We start from the raw sequence: 24,670 nt of genomic DNA, 5'->3' as shown, positions 1-24,670 counted from the left end.
GGCCAATCAGAGCGCAAAACGGGAACCCGGAAACACGAACGCGTTGGTAAAAGCATAGACGCGACCTGGGGCCATAAATCGTCTCTACTATAGGGTGTTTCTTTTGGTAGCTGGGTTTATATGGTTCCACTTATTCAATTGATCTGAAATTTGACGGGAGCGTAATGAAGACAAAAAAAGGGTCATGGGTACAAGACTATGTTTTGGTATAATTTCCACTGTACACTACAAGCCCAGTCACAAGCGAATGCTGCTTAAATGGTAAATGGCTGCATTTATATACCACTTTTATCCAAAGCACTTTACAAATTGTTCCTCACACCTTCCTCATAATGTGGTGTCTTATTACTTGATCTTGTAAACAAGTCACAGTAGAACAGTAATATCATGTTTTTCTGGTGTTTGACCTACTATACACAGAAATGATGCATTTCCTTTTGAAAGCGGTTACCAATGGTTACAGGCAGCAAAACTGGAAGAAAGAGAACTAACACTTTGTACAAGGCCTCTATGGATATTTTTGATAGTAGCACCCTATGCACAGAGTTTCCGAAAGCTGCAGATTACCCATAACCCCCTGTGTGCAGCGCTAGGCACAGCTGCTTTTACCTGCAAGTCGCACAACCATAAACTGTCCGTCACAGCTTTTGGCCTGTGTTACATTGATGGCACCTGTATTTTTCATTCCCCAGTCGCTGCCAGTGAGGGTGATGCCCATCTGCTAGGAGCGCTGTCCGTTGGCACGCTGATCAACAGCCTGGAGCTGCAGCCTGGGAAAGGAGCCGAGTACATCCGTGCTGCAGGTCATTCACTTTACTCTAGGCATAAAGAGCCCTGCTTGGTATTATAGCACTTTGTTTACTTTTTTTGTTTTGTTTTGATGTTTGAGTTTAGTAACTTATTACACTATGAATGTGTACCCCACACTATTGCATGTACTTATTTGTGTTTCATTACACGTATTATGTCATCACTTCTGATGACAGCAAAGCTACGTCTTAACACATTCGGGACGGGCCACGTATTTATCCGTGTTTCGAATCCATGCGTTGTGGACAGAAGCACGATAAATCCGTGGGAAGTTGTTATTGCTTTTATTCCATTTTAATAACCTATTCAAGGTCGCCGAGCGGCACTGCATATTTTCAATACAAGGTGCAATACCGGCCAGATCCTCTTAGGGGCGCCATCGCGCCACTGCAGTGTGCCCTGTGGCTGAAGGGATCCGTTTATTTTTTTTTCTTTCAACGGAGATTCCAGTAGCAGGATTCTGGATGTGCATCATGTAGCTTGGATTACGTTTAGAATTGCAGATTTCACCATGCAATAAGGGGATTTATCATCAGCCAATGGACATATCGATCTACCAGATGGCGATCGATAACGGGGAAATGCTCGGGGGGATCAGCCCCGACCACGGTAAGATCCGCTTCACGTAAATTACAGCCCAATCGGACACCGTTCTGATAGCCATCCAGGCGATCGGCCTATGTGGCTAGTTAGACGAACACGGTTATTGGTAATAAATAATAATAAACGACGTCCCCCGCCCCCCCCCCTTTCATGCATACATGCTTTGGGACAGTCCCGATCATATGCAGTTTGAGTTATTTCTGTAGCATCTGTAAAACGGAAATGCCATTGGATATAACGTTAGCAGCTATTAGCCCTGTATCTCGGCTTCCAGGAAATATACTAGACCAAATCCGCTATAAAGCTTATTATTCACGGTGCTATAAAATGAGAACCTATTGATGCATTTTTTTTTCTTTAAGCCATTTTGAAGGGACGGTTTATGGACTCAATTGACAATGAGAATGGACAGATAGCAATACTATAAAGTATAGATTTAGCTGTACAAAAAGTTTGTTTACATTCCCCGGTCCTCTTGCCATTAATTAGACTAAGCCCAATGGCCCCGAATGTGTTAAAAGGCACTCCACCACTAGCGGCACAACAACAAGATATGACCTTGGACTTCTCAGGAACCAAGAAGTAGAGAAGAGATTCCAGATCAGCCTCAAGAACAGATACCAGATACTGCAGTCTGAAGGACTGGATGGAGATGGAGATGTAGAGACCCAGTGGCAACAGTCAAAAAAGATCTGGCTGGACACCTGCGAGGAAATCCTCAGGAAAAGGAAAACAAAACACCAAGACTGGGTCTCCGTTGAAACACTTCAGAAACTGAAAGGAAGGAGAAGAAAGAGAAGATAAACACAAGCAAAACTAGAGCAGCAAAGGGGAGGGCACAGGAAGAGAAGGTTAACAAAGAGGTAAAGAAAAGTATTAGAAAGGACAAAAGGGCCCACATAGACAACCTGGCCCAACAGGCAGAACAGCTGCAGCACAGGGGAATATGAAGGACCTTTACATGATCACCAGGAAGCTAGCAGGCAAGTTCCATCAGACAGACAAGCCAGTGAAGGATAAACAGGGAAACCCAATTGCTACCATTCAGGACCAGCGGAGAAGATGGGCCGAACACTTCAAAGAAGTCCTGAATCAACCTGACCCAGTAGAAAGACCAGACATACCACCAGCAGACACGGTTCTGCCAATATACTAAGAAACCCAGCAAGGCAGATATCAGAAAGGCTATCAAGGCATTGAAGACAGGAAAAGCTGCAGGGCCGGATGGAATACCAGCAGAGGCAATCAAGGCTGACCTAACAACCACCACGGACATGCTCCACAGCCTCTTCACCAAAGTATGGGAGGAAGAGAATATACCGGAGAACTGGAGGGAGGGAACGATCATCAAAATTCCGAAGAAAGGAGACCTCACCAGCTGTAACAACTACAGGGAAATCATGCTCCTCTCTGTACCAGGCAAAGTCCTGAACAGAATTCTACTGGAGAGAATGAAAACAGCAGTTGATCCCCTGCTTCGAGACCAGCAGGCAGGCTTCCGGAGTAATAGATCCTGTACTGATCAGATTTCCACCATACGCATCATAGTAGAACAATCAATAGAATGGAACTTCCTCTACATCAATTTCATCGACTATGAAAAGGCGTTTGATAACGTGGACAGAGAGACTCTGTGGAAGCTAATGAGGCACTACGGTGTCCCTGAAAAGATCATCTCACTGGTCCAGAACACCTACCAGAGAATGTCCTGCAGGGTCTTACATGCAGGCCAGATGTCAGACAGTTTTGAGGTCAAGACTGGAGTTCGGCAGGGATGTCTACTGTCGCCCTTCCTGTTTCTCCTTGTTATCGACTAGATAATGAAGACCACCACAACAGGAAGGAAAACCGGCATACAGTGGACCCTCTGGGCACAACTCGATGACCTGGATTTTGCTACCTTGGCAGCATTATCGATAAGCAGGGTGGCACAGACAGCAATGCCACTGCCAGGGTAGGCAAAGCTAGAGCAGCCTTCATTATCCTGAAGAACATCTGGGCCACAAGGGAAATAGCTACACCAACGAAGGTGCGCATCTTCAACTCTAACGTTAAAAGCGTCCTTCACTATGATTCAGAGACATGGAGAATGACAAAAAAGACATTGCAGAAGATCCAGACATTCATTAACAGCTATCTGAGGCGTATCTTCAGAATCAGGTGGCCGGATAAAATCAGCAATAAGGAGCTATGGCAGAGAGGAAGCCAGGACCCAGTAGAGAGCCAGATCCGGAGACGGAAGTGGGGATGGATTGGTCACACCTTGCGTAAACCAGCAGCTACCATCACACGCCAGGCCCTGACGTGGAATCCCCAGGGGAAGTGGAAGAGAGGAAGGCCCAAAAACAGCTGGAGGCGGGACACTGAGGCAGAGCTGAAGAGACTGGTACCAGCTGGGGAGAGGCGGAGAAGACCGCCAAAAGCCGTGCTGGATGGAGAAGAGTCGTCGATGGCCTATGCTCCGCTTGGAGTTAAGGGGCCAAGAAGAAGACCCATATATGATTGATTGATTGATTTTTATTGTGGAGTAAAAGACAGCATCCAAGGGATAAAAACATGAGAGTGCAAGCACTTATTTCCATCATGGTGATTTTGGACATGGACAGACATCATAAAACATAGAGCATCATAATAAAACATAGAGCATCATTCATAATAAAACAGAGCATCATAATAAAAACATAGAGCATCATAATAAAACATATAGCAACCCCAAAAAACATTAACCTGTATTTCACTTCTACATCTACTATCAAGAGACTAACACATATGCCCTACCCTCTCCTTCCTAGACGTGGCTACTCTATAATTCACTGGCTAGCCATTTCTTTGTGGCACGTCTAAAGCTTCCCCCCTCTTCGATGTTTTTCAGGGCCACTGGAAGCTTGTTCCACTCCAATGCCGCAGAGATTAGTGAGTTGAATTTAGGAAGAATAAAATCAGTACTGCTCCTTCTAGTGGAATATGAATGAGTGTCATGGAAGCGATTGAAGTAATTGGATAGATATTTCGGAACCGTATTTTGAACTATCTTGTGTGTAAGACCTAATTTGATGTGAATGACCCTTTTATTGACCGGAAGCCAGTTTAGTTGCCTAAAGAAAGTTGGCCCTAGGTGAGTGCGTGGAGGTAGCTTAACACAATGGATGCCAGCCATTAGATGCGGACCGCTGTAGCTGGGCCAAGCGTTAAAAGATATGACTGCGTGACCTTGTTTGTAGAGCTAAATCTATATTCTATATTATAGCCATGGATACAATATTATAGTCATTTGACACTGTGTTTCTTCCGGTCAAGATGCAAAAAAGAGATATTTTTTTCCATGCATACATTCCCGTGTTATACCGTGGTGAATATAAGTATGGTTTTACAGCGGTATGGGGTAATTCCTGAAAGGCTGCGTAATAGCCATATAGGTAAATTCTACTATTTGCGTTGGCGTTTCTTGCCTATACACGCTAGTATTCCCGAATCAAATATATACAGTAGCTATTAGGCTTGGGCGGTATCATTTTTTTCATACCGTCATACCTTGCTAACATAATACCCCGGTATACGGTATATGACGGTATGACTTTAATTTTCATCAGTGGGGGGGGGGGGAGCGGAGCCGAGCTAAGTTAACAATATACTCGTTATCACCATACATACCACTTATATTGAAACACGTTGACATTAGGGCCGTTCTTTCAACCTAAAAGTGCAGTCTCTTTAACCTCGAACCTAAATTCCTTGGCGACCCGTGTTACCATGTAACCAAACCAGCGCGCACATTCGATAGACACACATATGAAACGAGTCATAAGGAACGTATAACGGAGGCTGACATTAGAGCAATATGACTCACAAACTCACGACAGTAGTACACAACTACACATACAGACGCACAAAATGTATTCTGCATTGATTAAGTGATAATCAAAACCCAGCTTAAGCCATTAAACCAATGTAGTGAATCGCAAAGCCAATACGCACACACACACAGTCGAACTGGAACGCTTTACCAAACATACACTACCAGCATTCATATCTCATACGTTCATCTTCCAATCGCTTAACCATAACATAACTTACCGGCTGGGCGGCTACGTGGCGTAGTGGGCAAGGCGCTCGCCACGAAATCTGGAGACGCTGGGCTTTCCTGTTCGAGCCCAGCGCTCCACATTTGCTTTCAGTTTAGCTGGTCGTCCGTACTAATACACATTGGCCGTATTAGGGGGTGGGAAACTGATGGGTGGGGATCGGGCGTTGTGGACAGCGACTCCTACAGGTCGGTTGGTGCGCCTGCACAGTAGAATCAGGAAGTGTCGGGGGCAGCGTGAGCCTCCCACGCGTTACTCCTCGCCACTGAGAGATCGAGCTGCGCAGGTGAAAAGATGCGACTGCTGTTACCTCAAGTACCGGAGGGGACTTGTGCTATGTATGACTTAGTCCACATTGCAGCCGGCTTGTGGGAGGCAAGAAACAGCGTTCGTGACAGGGGAGGGTTGAATTGGATGATACGAAATTGGGATGGGAGAAAATATAGAAAATGGGAGAAAAAGTGGATACAAAAAAAAAACATAACTTACCGGTAAACAACGTGTCCCGAGTCCACTCATGTGAATCAATTTCAAAGGAACACGCGCGTTGCGTCATCCTGCTCTGCTGAGCTCTGACTGAGAGATGGAAAGACAGACTGCCCTGCCCTCTGCTGGCGCGTGCTGTGCACTACAATCAACTCCGTGTCTAGAAGGAAACCCATCCCATTTGTGATTTGGCGCACAGTCTGTGATGTCACGGTATTGAGAATCATACCGGCGGGATTGCGAAATACCCTGGTATACCGTAATACCGTCATATCGCCCAATCCTAGTAGCTATTATGTTTCATCATGAATGCATGAAAGGGGGGGGGGGGGTAGTTTCTGATGATTGATTGCCAGTAACGGCATTAGTATTGAACGCTAAAAACGCTGATCAGGGGCGCTCTAGTAGCACACCATGTATTGCGCTGTGTCGCGAATCGGTCGTCCTGGGTTCGCTTCCCACTCCCGGTGACTTCCATTTGTCCCATGTCTTCCCCGCTGTGATGTATGTGGCTGTGGGTGTTTGACTACCTCACCATTCCTACTCCTGCCCTCTAGGGGGAGGGCGAGCACTTCTTAAGGTGACAGCTCAGGCCGCTTTGGGCGTTGTTGTTATGGCAATAAAGCTAGCTACAGCCATGGTCTGTGGTACCTGTGAACAGCGTATTCCGTGTGATTAATATGCTACCATTGTCTGGGGATACATATAATAAATTGGCGACGAGTACGGTTCATCCAGTGACTGCACTGATTGAAGAGAATCCACGCTAACGCTGGTTTAATGACGGAACAGGTTGATGAGGAAACCACGCTAACGCCGGCTAGCGAAGGACCTAACGTCGGCATATCTACGGGGCAATCACACAGAGAGATGGCTGGTATCATCGGGCATATCGTGGCTTTTGATGAATTGACGGAGCAGTGGGCGACTTATGTGGAACGGTTTGAACATTTTGTGGCTGCAAATGACATTTCCAATGAGAAGAGGCTCCCGGTGTTTTTGAGTCTAATAGGATCAACAACATACGGATTACTGCACAGCTTAATTGCTCCGGATAAACCGGGGGATATAAATTATGCTCAGACTGTGCAAGTATTGCAAGCCCATTTTTCTCCCAAGCCCATTGTGATTGCGGAAAGATTCCGTTTCCATAAAAGACATCAATTAGAGGGGGAGACAATCGCCCAGTATATTGCAGATTTGAAAAAGCTGTCGGAGCACTGCGAGTTTGGCGCGTACCTGTCGGAGGCTTTGCGGGACCGGTTCGTGTGTGGGCTCATCAGCGAGTCCATACAGAAGAGACTATTAACCGAGAATGCCCTCACCTATCACAAAGCAGTGGAAATCGCTGTTGCTATGGAAACAGTGGCGAGGGAGGCCCAACAACTCGGCAGCTCCGTAAAGGTGAATGCAATGTCTCATCTACACCTGGGAGAAAATGCACCCGGTGTGGAAGGACCAACCATATGGAGAGTAGGGCTGTCTTAAATACTTCGAAGCTTCGAAGCTTCGTTCGATGGCACAAGCTTCGAACATTTAAAAAAAAAATCGAAGTTTAAAAAATAAATAAAAAGAAATTTCAAAAAAAAGATTTCTCCAATTTGTTCAATTTTTTATTTTTATTTTTTTTACTTCTGTGTGTGTGTGTGTGTGTGTGCATGGGGCCATTGGGTGGGGCCGGGGGACAAATACACTTGAGGAAAGTAACCCAGCTCAGCACTGCCCAAATTATATCATCACTATTGCCTGTTTGAAGGATATCATCCTCAAACACATATACACCACCTACACGCCTATTCTCAGTCCTTGCCCCACAATGGTGGAATGAACTACCCACCCCAGTTAGGACAGCCGAATCCCGTCCAATCTTTCGCCATCGACTAAGGACGCACTTCTTCAACCATTATCTGAAATAAAATTAAAAAAATCGAACCCTAACTAACCTTACTGTCATGCACCTAATAAACTAACCTACACTGTAACACGCAACACTTTGATGAATATTGTTACTCAGCTGATAGAGTTGTATCCTTCCTGATGACCTGTCGTACAGAACTTATAAGTCGCTTTGGATAAAAGCGTCCGCTAAATGTAAATGTGAATGTAAATGCCTTGTAGAATTCCACACATAAGAAAGAAAGATACTGGGATGAATAAACAAAATAGGAAATAAAATGTAGAAATGCATGCAATATATAAATAAATATGAATCTCCATATATGAAATAGAACATTTAGATAAGGTGCTACTGAGATGTTTTGGTGAGTTCTTTGTTTTTTTGTGGAAGTAGCCCTTCTTAAAAATGCATGAACATTCACTGATAATTGGTCTGTAGTGGCGTCTACAAGGTCTACATTGCCGGACCTTGTAGACTGACATAATTCTGTGCATAGTTTAGTCTACACAGGCCATATTTCAAATAATCAAAATCTTACTTCATTCATCTTAAACATTCTTGATTTGGGGGATTGGTAGTTCCCATGAAATCTGAAGTTGTTCAAACGACAACAGCGATCCACCTTGAATTAAATCACATAGCCGTGTTGGCTGTGTCACAGTCACGAAAGGGGCTACTTAATTCATTAATCCAATCCACTTTATTTATAGAGCACATTTAAAAACAACAAAGTTTACCAAAGTGCTGTACAAGTCCCACAACATAAGATTAAAAAAAAATAAAAAAAAAATTATAAAAAAAAATTTAAAAAAAATTTATTCGAAGCTTCGAATTAAAATCGAAGCTCAGCCCCCGAAGCTTCGATTGCCAAAAAAAATTCGAAGGTCAGCCCTAATGGAGAGTGACTGCTTCTACAAGGACAAGAACTGTCACCGCTGCGGTAAGAGGGGCCACATTGCACGTACATGCAGAGAGAGCAAGCAGGAAAATAAAGCAGCAAGTAACACAAGGTGGGAACAAAGAGACTGAGGGGGAGAAAGGTGAAAAAGGCGGATAAATAAGATGAACGCCAGGGAGAAGCAGAGCGATACGGATTCAGATGTGGAATTAACCCTGCACAGAGTGCATGCAGCAGATGATATGTCTCAGCAGGGCAGTTCAGCCTCATCAGTAATTTGGGTCAGGCCAAAAGTGGAGGGGCAAATGATTGACATGGAGCTAGACACGGGGGCAGCTGTTTCACTTATGTCAGAGAAAATGTATAGTGAAAAATTCAGTCATATTCGCCTGCGCCACACCCACACCCTGCTGGAAACATATACAGGTGAAGTGATCGCACCAGTGGGGGTGGTAAAGGTGAAAGTTCAAATGAACAGAACAAGCACGGCTCCCACTATATGTGGTGAAAGGCGATGCACCCCCCTTATTCGGCCGTGAGTGGCTGAGAAGAGTGAGACTGAACTGGAGAGCCATAAAAACAGTTAGATCTGGACAACGCATGCAGGGGAACACGCTGGAAGCAGTGTTAAAGAGGCATGCCAATGTATTTAAGGACGAACTGGGGGCTTTGAAGTAGCTCTGACACTCAAGCCAGAACATCATCCGAAGTTCTGTCAGGCCCGGGTGGTTCCCTATGCACTTAGGCCGAAGGTGGACGCTGAGCTAGAGCGCCTGCAACAGCTAAATGTGATTTCGCCTGTGCAGTTCAGTAATGGGCGACCCCCATTGTGCCTATCACTAAGAAGAATGGGGGTGTGCGCATCTGCAGGGATTTTAAAGTGACTGTGAACCCGGCCCTCTGTGCTGAACATTAACCAATACCCCGGATAGAGGATATGTTTGCTTCCCTAGCGGGGGGCAGCGGTTCAGCAAACTGGATCTGGCTCATGCATACTTGCAGGTGCCGGTGCAGGAGAGTTCACGCAAATATCTCACTATCACAACGCACAAGGGGATGTTCTGCTATAACCGACTGCCTTTCGGCATAACGTCAGCGCCCTCTATCTTTCAGCGTATTATGGATCAAGTCCTTCAGGGGCTTCCCAATGTGCACTGTTTTTTGGATGACATCTTAGTAACGGGATGTAATGATGCAGAGCACCTGAAGAATCTGGAAGTAGTGCTGGGTCGATTGGAGAAGTTTGGTCTCAGGGCGCACCGTGGAAAATGTGAGTTTCAAGGACTCACTGGAATACCTGGGACATTATATTGACGCCACGGGCCTTCATAAATCCCCAGAAAAGCTCAGGGTGATTGCTGAGGCCCCAGACCCGACAAATGTTGGCCAGCTGCGCTCCTTCCTGGGATTGATAAATTATTATGGTTGGTTTGTTCAAAACATGGTAACGACACTCAGCCCCCTTCACGCATTACTACACAAGGGGACACCATGGAAATGGTCACATGAGTGTGGGAAGGCATTCTGCTCAGCTACGGATCAACTGCTCTCGGAGAGGGTATTGACACATTACAATCCCCAACTGCCAATAATTTTTTTTTTTTTATCCACTTTTTCTCCCATTTTTCCATATTTTCTCCCATCCCAATTTCGTATCATCCAATTCAACCCTCCCCTGTCACGAACGCTGTTTCTTGCCTCCCACAAGCCGGCTGCAATGTGGACTAAGTCATACATAGCACAAGTCCCCTCCGGTACTTGAGGTAACAGCAGTCGCATCTTTTCACCTGCGCAGCTCGATCTCTCAGTGTCGAGGAGTAACGCGTGGGAGGCTCACGCTGCCCCCGACACTTCCTGATTCTACTGCGCAGGCGCACCAACCGACTTGTAGGAGTCGCTTGTTCACAACGTTCGATCCCCACCCTTCAGTTTTCCCTCCCCGTAATACGGCCAATGTGTATTACTGCGGACGACCAGCCAAACTGAAAAACAATGTGGAGAGCTGGATTCGAACACGCGAATCCTAGCGTCTCCACACTGGTGGCGAGTGCCTTGCCCACTACACCACCTAGCCGCCCCCCCCAACTGCCAATCATACTGGCATGTGACGCCTCGCCCTATGGCGTGGGCGCGGTGATTTCGCATGTGATGCCGGGGGGTCAAGAGAGGCCCATAGCGTTTGCCTCCAGGACATTGAATAAAGAGGAGCAAAATTATGCTCAGATTGAGAGGGAGGCCCTGGGGATCATATTTGGCGTGCGCAAGTTCCACGTCGCCTACAGTATCTGTACGGGCGCCATTTTACCCTGCTCACAGACCACAGGCCCCTGACTACAATATTGAGCCCCAGTAAAGCTATCCCATCGATGGCGGCTGCAAGACTACAGCGATGGGCCCTAATATTAGCTGCTCACAACCACACGATTCAGTACAGGGGGGGGGCGGCGGAACATGGCAATGCAGACGGCCTCTCACGCCTGCCACTGCCGGTTGAGCATAAGGACAAACCAGGTTCAGTGTATACCGTACTGATACATCACCTTGAATCGCTGCCAGTATGCAGCACTGACATTCGTAAGGAAACGAGGTATGATCCAGTGCTCGCTCAGGTGATGGACATGAGTTTGTCAGGACACTTTCCTGTGGCGCAAGGGCAGGACAGTGCACTGACTCCCTATTACACAAGAAGAGATGAACTCTCAGTGGTACAGGGGTGTTTGTTGTGGGGAAATCAGGTGATTGTGCCTCCAAAATTAAGACCCCAATTGCTACAGGAGCTGCATGCAGGCCACCCGGGAGTAGTTAAAATGAAAGCTGTGGCTCGTAGTTAAATCTGGTGGCCGGGGATTGACGCTCAAATAGAACAACAGGCCAGAGTGTCAGTCATGTCAGCGCAACCAGAAATCTCCCGGTCTCTCCCCACTTCACTCCTGGCCATGGCCAGGCACTCCGTGGCAGAGGATACATGTGGACTTTGCAGGGCCCTTTGAGGGTCATATGTTTATGGTGGTGGTGGATGCCCACTCCAAGTGGCCGGAAGTGAAGCTGATGGGCTCCACCACAACCACTAAGACTATTCAAGTGCTGCGGGGGTTGTTCAGTCGCCATGGACTGCCAGAAGTTCTGGTTAGCGACAATGGGCCGCAGTTCATTTCATATGAGTTTGCGTCTTTTCTCAAGGGAAATGGAGTGAAGCACATGCGCTCTGCTCCTTTTCACCCGGCCACGAACGGTCAAGCGGAGCGTTTTGTACAGACGCTAAAACGCTCATTGAAAGCGTCCCGAGGATCAACGACAGTGCAGCACAGACTGGATTTGTTTCTGCTCAGCTACAGAAATGCTCCCCACGCCACGACTAATGAATCTCCTGCAGTGCTTTTCCTTCACCGCCAACTCTGCTCCCGCCTTGTCCTCCTCAAACCCAGTGTGGCGGCGGTGGTGGATCAGGCTCAGACAATCCAGCAGGGTTGCAAAGCCCAGTTCGCCAGAGACAAGGACTTTGCATCGGGAGACCCGGTGCTGGTCCGTGATTATAGACGGGGGGAGGATAAGTCGATGCCAGGGGTGGTGGTCTCCCAGGAGGGGCCAGTGTCCTACACAGTCTGGGTCGGCTCGGGCCGGGGCATTGGAAACGCCACACAGAACAGATGCGGGCCTGTGACCCGATGCTACTCACCTCAGGGGAGCCAATACCACCAGCCCCATTGGCTCAAACTGCTACAGTCCTTATGCCAGATCCAGTGACCGTTTCCCCAGCGGGCGGACAAGAGTCCTCCCTAACCGGTCCCTCAGTCACGCACACTGAGGCAACTGACTCAGAGCCAGCCAGAACATCCACAGAGACTAGTAGGAGGTACCCGGTGAGGGTAACTAGGCCCCCTGATTGCCTCACATTGTGAGCGGGACGTTCTGACAGGCTCAGTTGGGCTATGGGGGTTATTGCACTATTGTATTTTGGTGTTATATCACTGTATTAGGTACCGGGTTTGGAAGTGGGGACAGCAATACAATTAAGTGGGGAGGAGTGTGATGTATGTGGCTGTGGGTGTTTGACTACCTCACCATTCCTACTCCTGCCCTCTAGGGGGAGGGCGAGCACTTCTTAAGGTGACAGCTCAGGCCGCTTTGGGCGTTGTTGTTATGGCAATAAAGCTAGCTACAGCCATGGTCTGTGGTACCTGTGAACAGCGTATTCCATGTGATTAATATGCTACCATTGTCCGGGGACACATATATAATACCCGCCTCTTCTCCCGTTCATCCTCTCCTCATCTGTCGGTCATGTCTGACCATGAAAAAGCGATATAACCCACCACAGCATATGTCCCGTAGACGGTCCCGTAGTCGGATGTCCTGTAGACGTTTGGATGCGACCGATTGAACCTCTAGCCTTGTCGTCTACTGAAAATCTGCGCCTGTAGACCTTTTAGTGTAACAGGGTCTGGAACAGGGTTTACTGCAGCTCGATACCGCCACCTGGGGGAATCTGGCCGGTACTGCACCCTGGGCGTCGCAGTAGGCCTTCTAACGGCAACATACGGGTCCCTGGCATTGAATAGGATATTAAAATTGGAAAAAAAATTAAACTAACCAAAAACGTAATATTACGTGTCTGGCACCCAACCGCTGGCGAGCAAACACGTAATATTACGTGAATGGCACCAGAGCATGTGAGCGGCGCGGGGAGTGGAGCGGGTGGTTTTGAAGTGAGCGGTGGAGTGGGTTTTAAAATGGGTCGGCGCGACTTCCGGAGCGAGAGTTCTCCTCCGCTCCAATCCGCTCCAGGCCGCTCAGTGCACAGTGCACACGATCACACAGAAACTGATGTAATATACATGTAGTACAATGGTAAAACCAAGGAGCTGATCGTGGATTATAGGAGAGGACAGCAGGAGACACACACACCACTGATGATTAACGGGGCTACCGTGGACAGGGTGAGCAGCTTTAAGTACCTGGGGGTCCACATCTCAGAGGATCTGACATGGTCAACACACATAGACACAGTAGTAAAGAAGGCGAAACAGCGCCTCTACCACCTGAGACAGTTAAGGAAGTTCAGAGTATCGGGGAAGATACTCCAGTCCTTCTACTCAGGAGCTGTAGAGAGCATCTTGACCGGAAACATCACTGCCTGGTATGGAAACAGCACGGCACAGGACAAGAAGGCCCTACAGAGAGTGGTGCGCTCAGCCGAGCGTACCACAGGTATTGCACTACCTCCCCTGCAGGTTCTATACAACAAGAGGTGCAAATCCAGAGCCTGCAGAATAATGAAAGACCCCCACCACCCCAATAACAGCCTGTTCCAGCTGCTGAGGTCAGGCAGACGCCTGCGAACCCCAGCTACTAGGACAGAGAGGCTTAGGCTCAGCTTCTTCCCCCAGGCCATCAGAGCCTTGAACAATGAACATTGAGTACCACAGAACACTGAACTATCCACACATAAGCACACATGAGCACACACACGACACGCACGCTGTGCACGCTCACACACTAGCAGCCACTTTAACACTTTAACATGAGCGGGCACACACTCATGCCGCACACACCCACACTTATTGCCAAAAGGAAAGGCCACTTTAAATTAGTATTAGCAACAGTAACAGTGTATTGCACTACCAAAGCTACCTAGCATGTCCTATATGCTCTGTAAATAACTATGTACAAATACCGAGATGTCACACCATGTTACCTGTTATTGCACAATGTTTTTTGTATTGGATTCTATTATATGTTGTACCACTGTATTGCACATCGTTGCGGGCAAGACCACCCGCATTTCATTGTATACTCGTATGCCGTGACAAATAAAACTCTTGACTTGACTTGACTAACGTGTATGGGATCGACCATAGCATTTCGGCTAGGCTAGCTACCATGGCTTAGTAGAGCTAGTTGAATGGATAAACGTTATTTAACATTGCAGAATGGGTACAATTACAATACGGCTCAATACAAACAATTGTTAAGGGGCCCAGGGGGTGTAGACTGTTGTAGTTTGGTCAAATCAAGCTAATTTACATCATGCTCCAAAAAAAAATATTCTGCTGAGCGAGCTGTGGAGCGGGGAGCGCTTGATTCGTAAATGAAGCTGAGCGGTGAGCGACTTGGGGGGGCGGGCCAACATGAGCGAATGAGAGCGGAACCAGACGTCTAGAGCGAAGAGCGGATTTCTCGAGCGCTCCGCTCCGCTCACATGCTCTGAATGGCACCCAACGTGTTACTCTCGGACTAATCTCATTCATTTATTTTGAGCTGTCTGAAGTTTGTTTTTTAGGACCTGTGGAGTGCCACTAAATCAGGAGGTGGCAGCATAGTCAAAATGACTTTGTACTAGGGATGCTCGATATTGGCTTCTTTTACCTATACCGATATTGTCCAACTCTTAATTTCCGATACCGATATCAACCGATACCGATATATGCAGGGTTTCCCCCCCCCCAAACAATTGAATAATTTCAGGTAATTAACATTACATATCTCTTGTTGTGGAATTAACACAACATTATGCATACTTTTGACAATAAATAAAATCAGAATTTGTTCTTACTTGCTTGCCTGGGTAAATAAAGATTATAGAAATGTTTTGAAAACCGATACCGATATTTTCCGATATCACATTTTAATGCCGATATCGGCCGATAATATCGGTAGGCCGATAATATCGGACATCCCTACTTTGTACTAATGCGCCCGCTAGCATTTTAAGTGTTGCCTTGTCCAGTAGTTCCCCTTTTCTAGCTAGGAATTTAGTTTTCTGGCAGATTTTAGTGTGGGCTTTTTTAGCCATGGCCTCTATAACTTGCCATGGCCCTGTAAGATGTTTGTCAAGTATGCAGCCTAGATATACTACAGAATCCTTGTTTGTTATTTGCTTTTCACCTACTTTTTTTTTTTTTTTTAACTTCATTTTTAGTGTTTATCGCTTTTTCTGGTCAAGCATGACCGACAGAAACAGGTTGAATGGGATATAGATCAGGGGAAGACACTCTGAGAAAATACGGCGAGTCCGGGAGTCGAACTCGTGTACCCCAGATCCGTGACGAGCACGGTTGTCCCCGACGCCGAAATAGCGCCGAGATACGCGGTGAGCTACGGGAGCTCCCGCTTTTCACCTACTCTTACCTTCATTTCAATTTATCCGAACAGGATGGTCTCTGTTTTCCCTAGATGAAGAGATATTTTGTTATCTGACAGCCATGTCTGCACATTAGATAGCTCCTCACTACACATTGCCTCCACATTGCCTGTGGTGCTTTTTTCCTATTGCTAGGTTTTTAGTGAGTTTTTCCTTACCTTCGCATGGGGTATGTCTGGGAGTGTTGCATTAATTTAATTTATTTATTTATTTTACATTTTATTTTGGTTTTTCCTGGTGTTTTTGTCTTTGTTCTTGATTTATTGTGATGTTTCTTCTTGACTTGTTTAAAGAAGACGTGTCCGACCCATGGGGACATTAACGTGTGTTGTCGGGCCTTACAAATACATTTTATTTTATCTGATTTATGATCTCCAGACCTCTCTTGGCAGAGCCAGACAAAAACGCATCGGACAAAAAATGCGCAGTACGAAGTGGGGCTCTTTTGCATAGATGTCACTGTTTCACAACATTACAGATTCTACCTTTTAATGTTTAATACAAATATTTTATCCACAAAATAATTACTGAGGTATTTATACATTATTGTTTTTCACTCACTCACACTGTTGTACTTTTTTCAGGTACAAGTGGAGTTCTGCTGCGTAAAGTCAATGGAACTGCCATCGTTCAGCTTCCTTCAAAACAGCAGGTTCAGGTGAGATTCTATTGATCACGTCATGCAACTTTTCTTTTGGGAACTTTGACTTGGTCGCATTAGTGCGAGTGAGGGGGGGGGTGAATGGTTGAACGGCCTCAACAGTCTTTTTTCAAAAGATTTTATTGTTTTGTATTTCTAATCAAGTACTCAAAAACAGCATTTTTCTACCTCAAGATCTTAAGCCGTTTTGAGGCTGGGCTCCAACCACTGTGTGGCCTGGTGCCAACTGCCACATCAACTGCCACATTATTATGCAGCTGAGCACAGATATGCACATTTTCAGATGACTCAGTTCAGTGAGGGTGAATATTGTGAGAGGAGAATTGGAAGAATGCGCCAATATGAGAATTAGAGACATAGATCCTATTAATATAAGTCCACATAGCTAGGAAACAATGCTAAACACTGAAAAAGGCCATTTATAAGATAGTTCCCCTTTAACAAACAGTCAGTAGCGTGTGGATGCTGTTGTAGCTGTGTAGTGTGTGGTTCTTATTACTGTTTTTAACTCTAGCAGCAGAATTCTGAATGAGCTGCTTATACCAAGTCTTGTTTGTACATATATCTAATTGCTACTATATTTTTAAGAGAGGTGGGGCGACAGTGGCTCAGGAGGTAAAGCAGTTGTCTGGTGATCTGAAGGTTTCTGGTTAGATTCCGGGTCCTCCCGGCAGCTTGTCAAAGTGTCCTTGAGCAAGACACTTAACCCCTAATTGCTCCCAATGAGCAGGTTGGCACCTTGCATGGTTCCCTCTGCCGTCGGTGTGTGACTCTGTGAATATGAGGCATAGGTTGCAAAGTGTTTTGGATAAAAGCACTATATAAATGTAGTCCATTGTAAATAGGCTGATTTTGTTATTGACTAAATTTAGATCTGAATCAATCAAGTTGAAGATTTCTGACTTTGGGTTTTTAGACTTTAGAGAAAGGGGAGTCGAGATGAGCACTTTCAGCACTTTCTTCAACACTATAAATAACTCAAACTAAGTAACACTGTGACCTGCTGGGGCAGCGGACTGAGAGCAGGGGACACAAACAGGCTGGATAAGCTGGTCAGATTTGATTTGATTTTATTAGGGATCCCCATTAGCTGCTGCGATAGCAACCAGCTAGTCTTCCTGGGGTCCACACACAAAAAAACATACAAAAACAATCACTATTTCAAAAACAAAATGATTAAAAGTCAGTACACACAATGCATAATGAAACTACTGTAACAATTAAGATAGCTAAAATTACATTAGTGTAAACTAAAACAAAAAATTACTTTACAGTGTTAAAAACAATTTAAGATTATTTTTAAAAGTGAATCTACTGTAAATGCAGCAGAGGTTCCGAGGCAGGCCATTCCAAAGAGTTAATGCTCTAAAAATAAAAGATCTCCCCAAAGCGCTGGTTCTAGGACCTGGCAATTCAAGCTGCCCACTACTGGAACCTCTAGTGTAATGCTCGTGCACAGTATTACTAAAAGCAATCTGATTATGTATAAAAACAGGAGTTTTACTGCTCATGACCAACTTGAACAGCACAAGTATATTAAAAGACAATCTATTTTCAACGTTAAGCCAAGAGAGGCGGGCATGCATACGGCTCACATTAGACCTTAGTGAGCAGCCCAGTACCAACCGTGCTGCCCTGTTCTGGACCACCTGGAGCTTCCTGAGGTCACCACTGGCAGCAGATGACCACATCGCAGAGCAATAGTCAAGATGACATAAAACTAAACTTTGCACTATCTGACATAAAAGGGGACGGGCAACAAAAGAAGCACATTTCCTGGAAATACCAATTGCTCTTCCCATTTTTAAAACAATATAATTAATATGCTGAGACCAAGACGGAGTGCAATCCAGCATCACTCCAAGGAGTTTAGTACTTTCAACTTGTTGAACTGCTGAATTACACAAGTTTAAATGAAGCTTTGGATTTGTAGATAACCTGTGCCTTGTTCCCAGCACAATACATTTAGTCTTGGAGATATTAAGGACAAGTCTATTACATACTACCCAGTCATGCACAACTTTAAGTTCTCTACTCAAAACTTCATTAAGTACATTGCATGATGGTGCAGCGTAATACAATGTTGAATCATCTGCATAAAGAACTGTTGTAGCACATTTGGTAGCCCAAGATAGGTCATTAGTAAATACAGAGAAGAGCAAAGGTCCTAGGCAACTTCCTTGCGGCACGCCACACTCTAGACCTCTGCTACTGGACAGGCTGCCATTTAGATACACCTTCTGTGATCTAGAGGACAAATAACTTAGTATCCACTTTAAAGCAGAAGAGTTAAAACTAGGGATGCTCGATATTGGCTTTTTTACCGATACCGATATTCCGATATTGTCCAACTCTTAATTTCCGATACCGATACCGATATCAACCGATACCGATATATGCAGGGTTTCCCCCCAAAAAAACGGAATAATTTCAGGTAACTAATAATTTCACTGGATGCATTCAAAAGGCTTTCTAAATGTAAGCATTATCTGTGCAAAATATGATCATTAAAAAAGTAAAAATTAACATTACATATCTCTTGTTGTTGAATTAAACCAACATGCATACTTTTGACAATAAATAAAATAAGAATTGGTTCTTACTTGCTTGCCTGGGTAAGTAAAGGTTAAATAAATGTAAAAAAAAAAAAAAATTTACCGATACCGATATTTTCCGATATCACATTTTACTGCCGATATCGGCCGATAATATCGGTCGGCCGATAATATCGGACATCCCTAGTTAAAACCATAACATTTAAGTTTCTCAACCAGTAGAGAATGGTCCAGCACATCAAATGCAGCACTAAAATCTAACAGCACAGCTCCCACCAACATAGAGTTATCTATAGCTTTAAGCCAGTCATCAGTCATCTGTATCAAGGCAGTAGAAGTAGAGTGACCAGCTCTATAGGCATGTTGAGAATCTGTTGCAAGCTTGTTTGAAACAAAATACTCTTGAATTTGTGAATGCACCAACTTTTCCATGATTTTGCTCAAGACAGGTAAAATACTTATAGGTCTAGAATTTCCCTCATTAAAAGCAGCTTTGGTATCCTTAGGTAAAGGAAAAACCTTAGCCTCCTTCCACTTCTTTGGAAATAGGCCCACTTCCAAACATCTAATAACATAATATGACATATAGGAGATGCTATGATACCAGCAGTCATTCTCAGCACTTTACTATCCAGGTTATCTAGGCCTGCTAACTTACTATCGGGAACAGAGCGGAGTAACCGCTCCACCTCACTGACTTCAGCCTGATGAAATTCAAATTCACACATTTTGTCTTTCATTATAATATACTTAATACAGTCATTTGTTTTAAGGTTTTTGAAATATTCATAGCATGCCTTAGTTTAGATACTTTACCCACATAATAATCATTAAAATGATTTGCAATCTCACCTGGTTTCATGAGAACAAATCCATTTGATTCCACTAAGGGTGTGCACACAGTTGTCTTTCGACCCATCATTTCATTAAAAACATTCCATATTTGTTTGCTATCATTTCTCGCATCAGGAAGGCCAGTAGCGTGGTTGGGGTGGAGCTGGACTCTCTAGCGAGGGTGGCGGAGAGGAGGAGCCTTGCTAAGCTCCAGGCCATCAGGGAAAACCCCTCCCACCCACTATACACAGACTTGGCTGACAGGAGGAGCATGTTCAGTGCTAGGCTCACACTACCTAAATGCAGTACTGAACGGCACAGGAAGTCCTTCATTCCAACAGCCATCAGACTATACAATGCATCACTGTGCCTCACTGCATCACTGAGCACAGAGTGACAGTTACCATTTTGTAATTGATCCGGGATGAGACGGGGAGCCAGTGTAGTGAGTGGAGGATGGGGGTTATGTGATTGTGTTTACACATATTGTAGAAATGTGTGCATTGAAATGTCTGTAAAGTCTCGACGACATTGAAAATGAGGGTGACCTCAATTGTCTTTTCGAGTATAAATAAAGGTGACACCTAAATGACACCCCTGATCTCCACTTGAACTTGTATTTTGTCTGTACACAGGTACTGGAGAGGTGCATGGCGACTGTGGGCCGCGTGTCCAACATTGACCACAACAAAAGAATCATCGGTAAAGCGGGTCGCAATCGCTGGCTCGGTATTCGTCCGTCGAGCGGTCTGTGGCAAAGGAAGGGCGGCTGGGCGGGACGCAAGATCAAACCCCTGCCCCCGATGAAGAGTTATGTCAACCTGCCCTCCATATCTGCTAAATAATAACACCTTCAGCTTGGAGATGTTTGGGGCTGGGGAGTATAGCCGGTTTCACTGGACTAAGGCTATAAGGTTCCACTTCCTCAGTTCAATGTGATTTTTCAGATGTGATCATAAACATCTAATGTGAGGAGCTGGGAGATGTTGACCTGGAAATGTCCCTTGTGTTGTATTTATGTAAATTTGTGTTTGCATTACTTTGAACCAGCTCTCCTTAATTTCTCTACATCATCATATATCCTGTACCTTGTGGTCGGATTGAGTCAAAACTATGTACAGGTAGATGTAAGGCTGAGACGATATGCCATTTGGAAGAATTGATAAATATAATTTTTTTTTTATTATTGTGCATGTGAAGAAAAATAATATAATTTAACGTTACTTTGTGTGTGTCACGTGCACTCACTGTAATTTTTGCGATGCTGAGTTGGCCCACGACACACACACAAACTAACGTTAAATAATTTTTTTTCTTTTTTAAGAAAAAAGTATTTTAAACAAAAAAGATTTTTACACATGCAAAATAATTATAAGTGATGCCACTCATCGATTTCGCGCAGTTATTGATAAGTGGTCTCAGCCTTAGGTAGATGTACGATCATGTTCTAGACTGGTTAATCAGATGTATGTTCTTCATTGTGACAGAAATCTGTTGTTTTTGGATGGTCACTGAATGTGTCCAGGTCTGACAGATGATACACTTCATATTGAAATGACTAGTGTGACCACAGCCTAAAGCAGGATATATTGGCAGAAGAAATCACATTTAAACCTTTTGTGGCTGGAAGGAAAACACTACCCTGTTTTCATTTGGAAAAGAATAACACCTGCACACTGCTTCTGCAAAACCTTTCCATCGTCTTATTAAAACTAACATTTCACTTCAAGGCTTTCATCAAAGCTTATGCTATTTTGTGTAAATCAGTGAATATTGAACACCACAGGCAAGGTTAGTTAGAAGTCATCTCAAATGTATGTTTCAACCTGACATTAGAGCGAGAGTCAATTGACTAGTCTACAGGGAGGAAATGATTAGGCACTAATAAAATCTGGATAATTGGATGGTGATTCTGGGCCACATCAATAGCCATGTATCTACTGTGCTGAACATGGACCCTCCAGCTGGCAGGGTCTCAGAGGGGCCTGATGCACATTCCTAAATACAGCAGGAGATGTCACTCATCATATTACGTCAAACAATGACACATGCAAGTTACAATTTAGCCACATTTCTGTCCCTGAACACCAGTGCAATCTGAGCATGCACCATACCATCATCTCCCATCAGATGGTTGACTGGTGACTTACCCTACATTTATTAGCCTTGGAATAGTCATTTAGGGTCACCTTGTGGCAACCGATGTACACTAGGCATAATCTGACATTTATATTTATCCAAAGCCTGTTTGGAGTACCAGATGGGTGGAGCAATTGAGAGAGTGCCAGGTAAGGTATTGACTTTGGTCAAGGTGGCCTGTTGGGATTTTAGATCCTAATGTGAAAAACTGATTTTATGTCTCGGGCATCAAATGACAACCGTTACATATATGTATATATTTTCTTTTAGGATCTCTGTCTCTTAAACAGTACTGTATATTTGTATATCATGATGAATTGAAAATGGGGGACCCTGATGTAGATCCTAATGTGAAAAACTGTGATTTTATGTCTCGGGCATCAAATGACAACTTTACATATATGTATATTTTCTTTTAGGATCTCTGTCTCTTAAACAGTACTGTATATTTGTATATCATGATGAATTGAAAATGGGGGACCCTGATGTAAACAACACGAAAGTCTTTCTCTGGTCTGCATCCCCAGGTGTGCATTGAGCCACCATACTGTATTGTACCCATTCGGCAGTCTGTTAATAAAGTTTTCAATCAGAGAATCGGGGATGCAGCCTTCTCAATATGCACCAAAGTTATGGAACACACTACCTATGGACATTAACACTTTGAGTGCCTATGATGAGAAATCTCGTTATTTAATCGTTATTGCTTTTATTAGTGATATCCATTCATTTTTCATCAATCTAGCCTCACGTTACCATTGGGACTGTCTATGAGCTCGAACAGGGAAAATACCGCCCCTATCGTCTCCTGGATGGTAATGCACCCATTGGATTGGACTCAATGAAAATGTATGAGAAAAAAATTATCCGGATTCCACATTTTACTTCTCAGGCATGTAACCCGAGCCGATCGGATTCATTGTGGACCCTCAGAACAGCGTGGAATATGTGTTTCGAGTACCTAATGTTGGATCAATAAACGCGGTCGATATTTGGAATGGCGATCAGGAATTGGAATAATCTTTTTGCAGAACATCTTATGTGAGGTAAGGAATCTATGTTACCAGTCTTGGGGTAATCAGATGTATTTTTCACATAATACATAATATCTCAACGTGTATGTGTGCGTGTATGACGTTAGCGCTGACCAGGAAATAGATAATCGATTTTTCAGCCCGCTTCTCTAGCGTGCATAAGTACACATATGCTATCGATAATCTAGCGTTTATTTGAAAACTATTCATAAATAGGCCGAAAAATGACAACGTGTTTTGTGTATTCCACTAACTAAAGAGCTATTATCACAGAATCTTTTTTTTTTCTGGGAATTTTCAAAAACATCAGTTTTTCAAAACGGTATAAAACGGAAATGTACAGATGAAAAAACAATCCGTTTCGTACATGTTGACTGCAAGCAAGTCATTGATAAGCGACGGGCGTATTAGACACATAGCCATAATATAGAATATAGAAATAGCTCAGCGAAAATCATGAAATATCGGAAAATCTGTCCAAAAAGGCTGGCACTCAAGCGCTAAATCTGGCGCCCCCTGCTGGCACTCAATGTGTTAACACTGCATTTTTATTTCGCATAGGTAAATTCGGAGCAAAGAAATTCAGATACATGATTTTCAAAGTATTTATTTTCAATGCTATAAATTCGGTGTCTGAAACTATAAATGCGGTGTCTGAAAAAATTCAGATACAAAAATGCGGTGTCTGAAAAAATTCAGATGCATGTTTTCAAATTCAGATACATGTTTTCAAAGTTATTATTTTCAATGCTATAAATGCGGTGTCTGATTAAATTCAAATACTTCTGGCACTCATTTGCTTCCATACGAGTATAAGACATTTAGTTTTTGCTACATTTAATTTGAGTCTGTTTTCAGTTATCTAATTCGAAATCATAAATAATTCACTCTGAAGTATCTTATTGCATAATAGTTGTATCATCAGCATAAATCGCCATACCTGCACTTTTCAATACATAAGGCATATTGTTTACAAATATAGAGTAAAGGAGGGGTCCAAGACAACTTCCTTGGGGAATACCACACTGGAGTGTTACCATATTTGACATGGAACCATTAAATTGAACACATTGTTGTCTATTAGACAAATAGCTTCTCATCCAGTCCATGGCAGTGTCTTCAAACCCATATGTGTATAATTTCAATAATAATAAGTCATGATCTATGATGTCGAAAGCTGCACTGAAATCCAAGAGCACTGTATCCACAACTAACTTCCTATCGATCAGTTGTAGCCAGCTATCTGTAAGAGATGTTAAAGCAGTTCCTGTAGAGTATCCTACTTTGTATGCATGCTGGAAATCAGAATTAATGTTGTTTTCGTTGAAATACTTTTGAATCTGCTTGAAAACAATTCCTTCCAATAACTTACCTATTACTGGTAAAATACTAATGGGCCTACTGTTTGAACCTGTAAATGGCTCTTTACAGTTCTTTGGTAGTGGAGTTACTTTTGCTATTTTCCAAGGCTGAGGAAAGACCCTCTCTTCAAAACATAAATTAAATATATGGGATAGTGGCTTAGCCACA

At 44.1% G+C, this 24,670-nt stretch overlaps 1 protein-coding gene across 1 annotated transcript in view; it reads left to right on the top strand.

The window, feature by feature from the left end:
* Positions 1-23,424, top strand: part of mrpl2 (mitochondrial ribosomal protein L2) — an 82,841-nt gene extending 59,417 nt beyond the window's left edge. Inside the window, exons 6-8 of the mRNA XM_084320148.1 lie at positions 693-803; positions 16,502-16,575; positions 20,603-23,424. Coding sequence (XP_084176274.1) covers positions 693-803; positions 16,502-16,575; positions 20,603-20,812 — 395 coding nt within the window. The 3' untranslated portion in view covers positions 20,813-23,424. The remainder of the gene's footprint in view (positions 1-692; positions 804-16,501; positions 16,576-20,602) is intronic.
* Positions 23,425-24,670: the final 1,246 nt, after the last annotated feature.

Source organism: Notolepis coatsorum (assembly GCF_963971535.1).
Source record: "Notolepis coatsorum genome assembly, chromosome: 8".
Taxonomy (NCBI): Eukaryota; Metazoa; Chordata; class Actinopteri; order Aulopiformes; family Paralepididae; genus Notolepis; species Notolepis coatsorum.
This window is presented reverse-complemented; position numbering and strand designations above follow the sequence as displayed.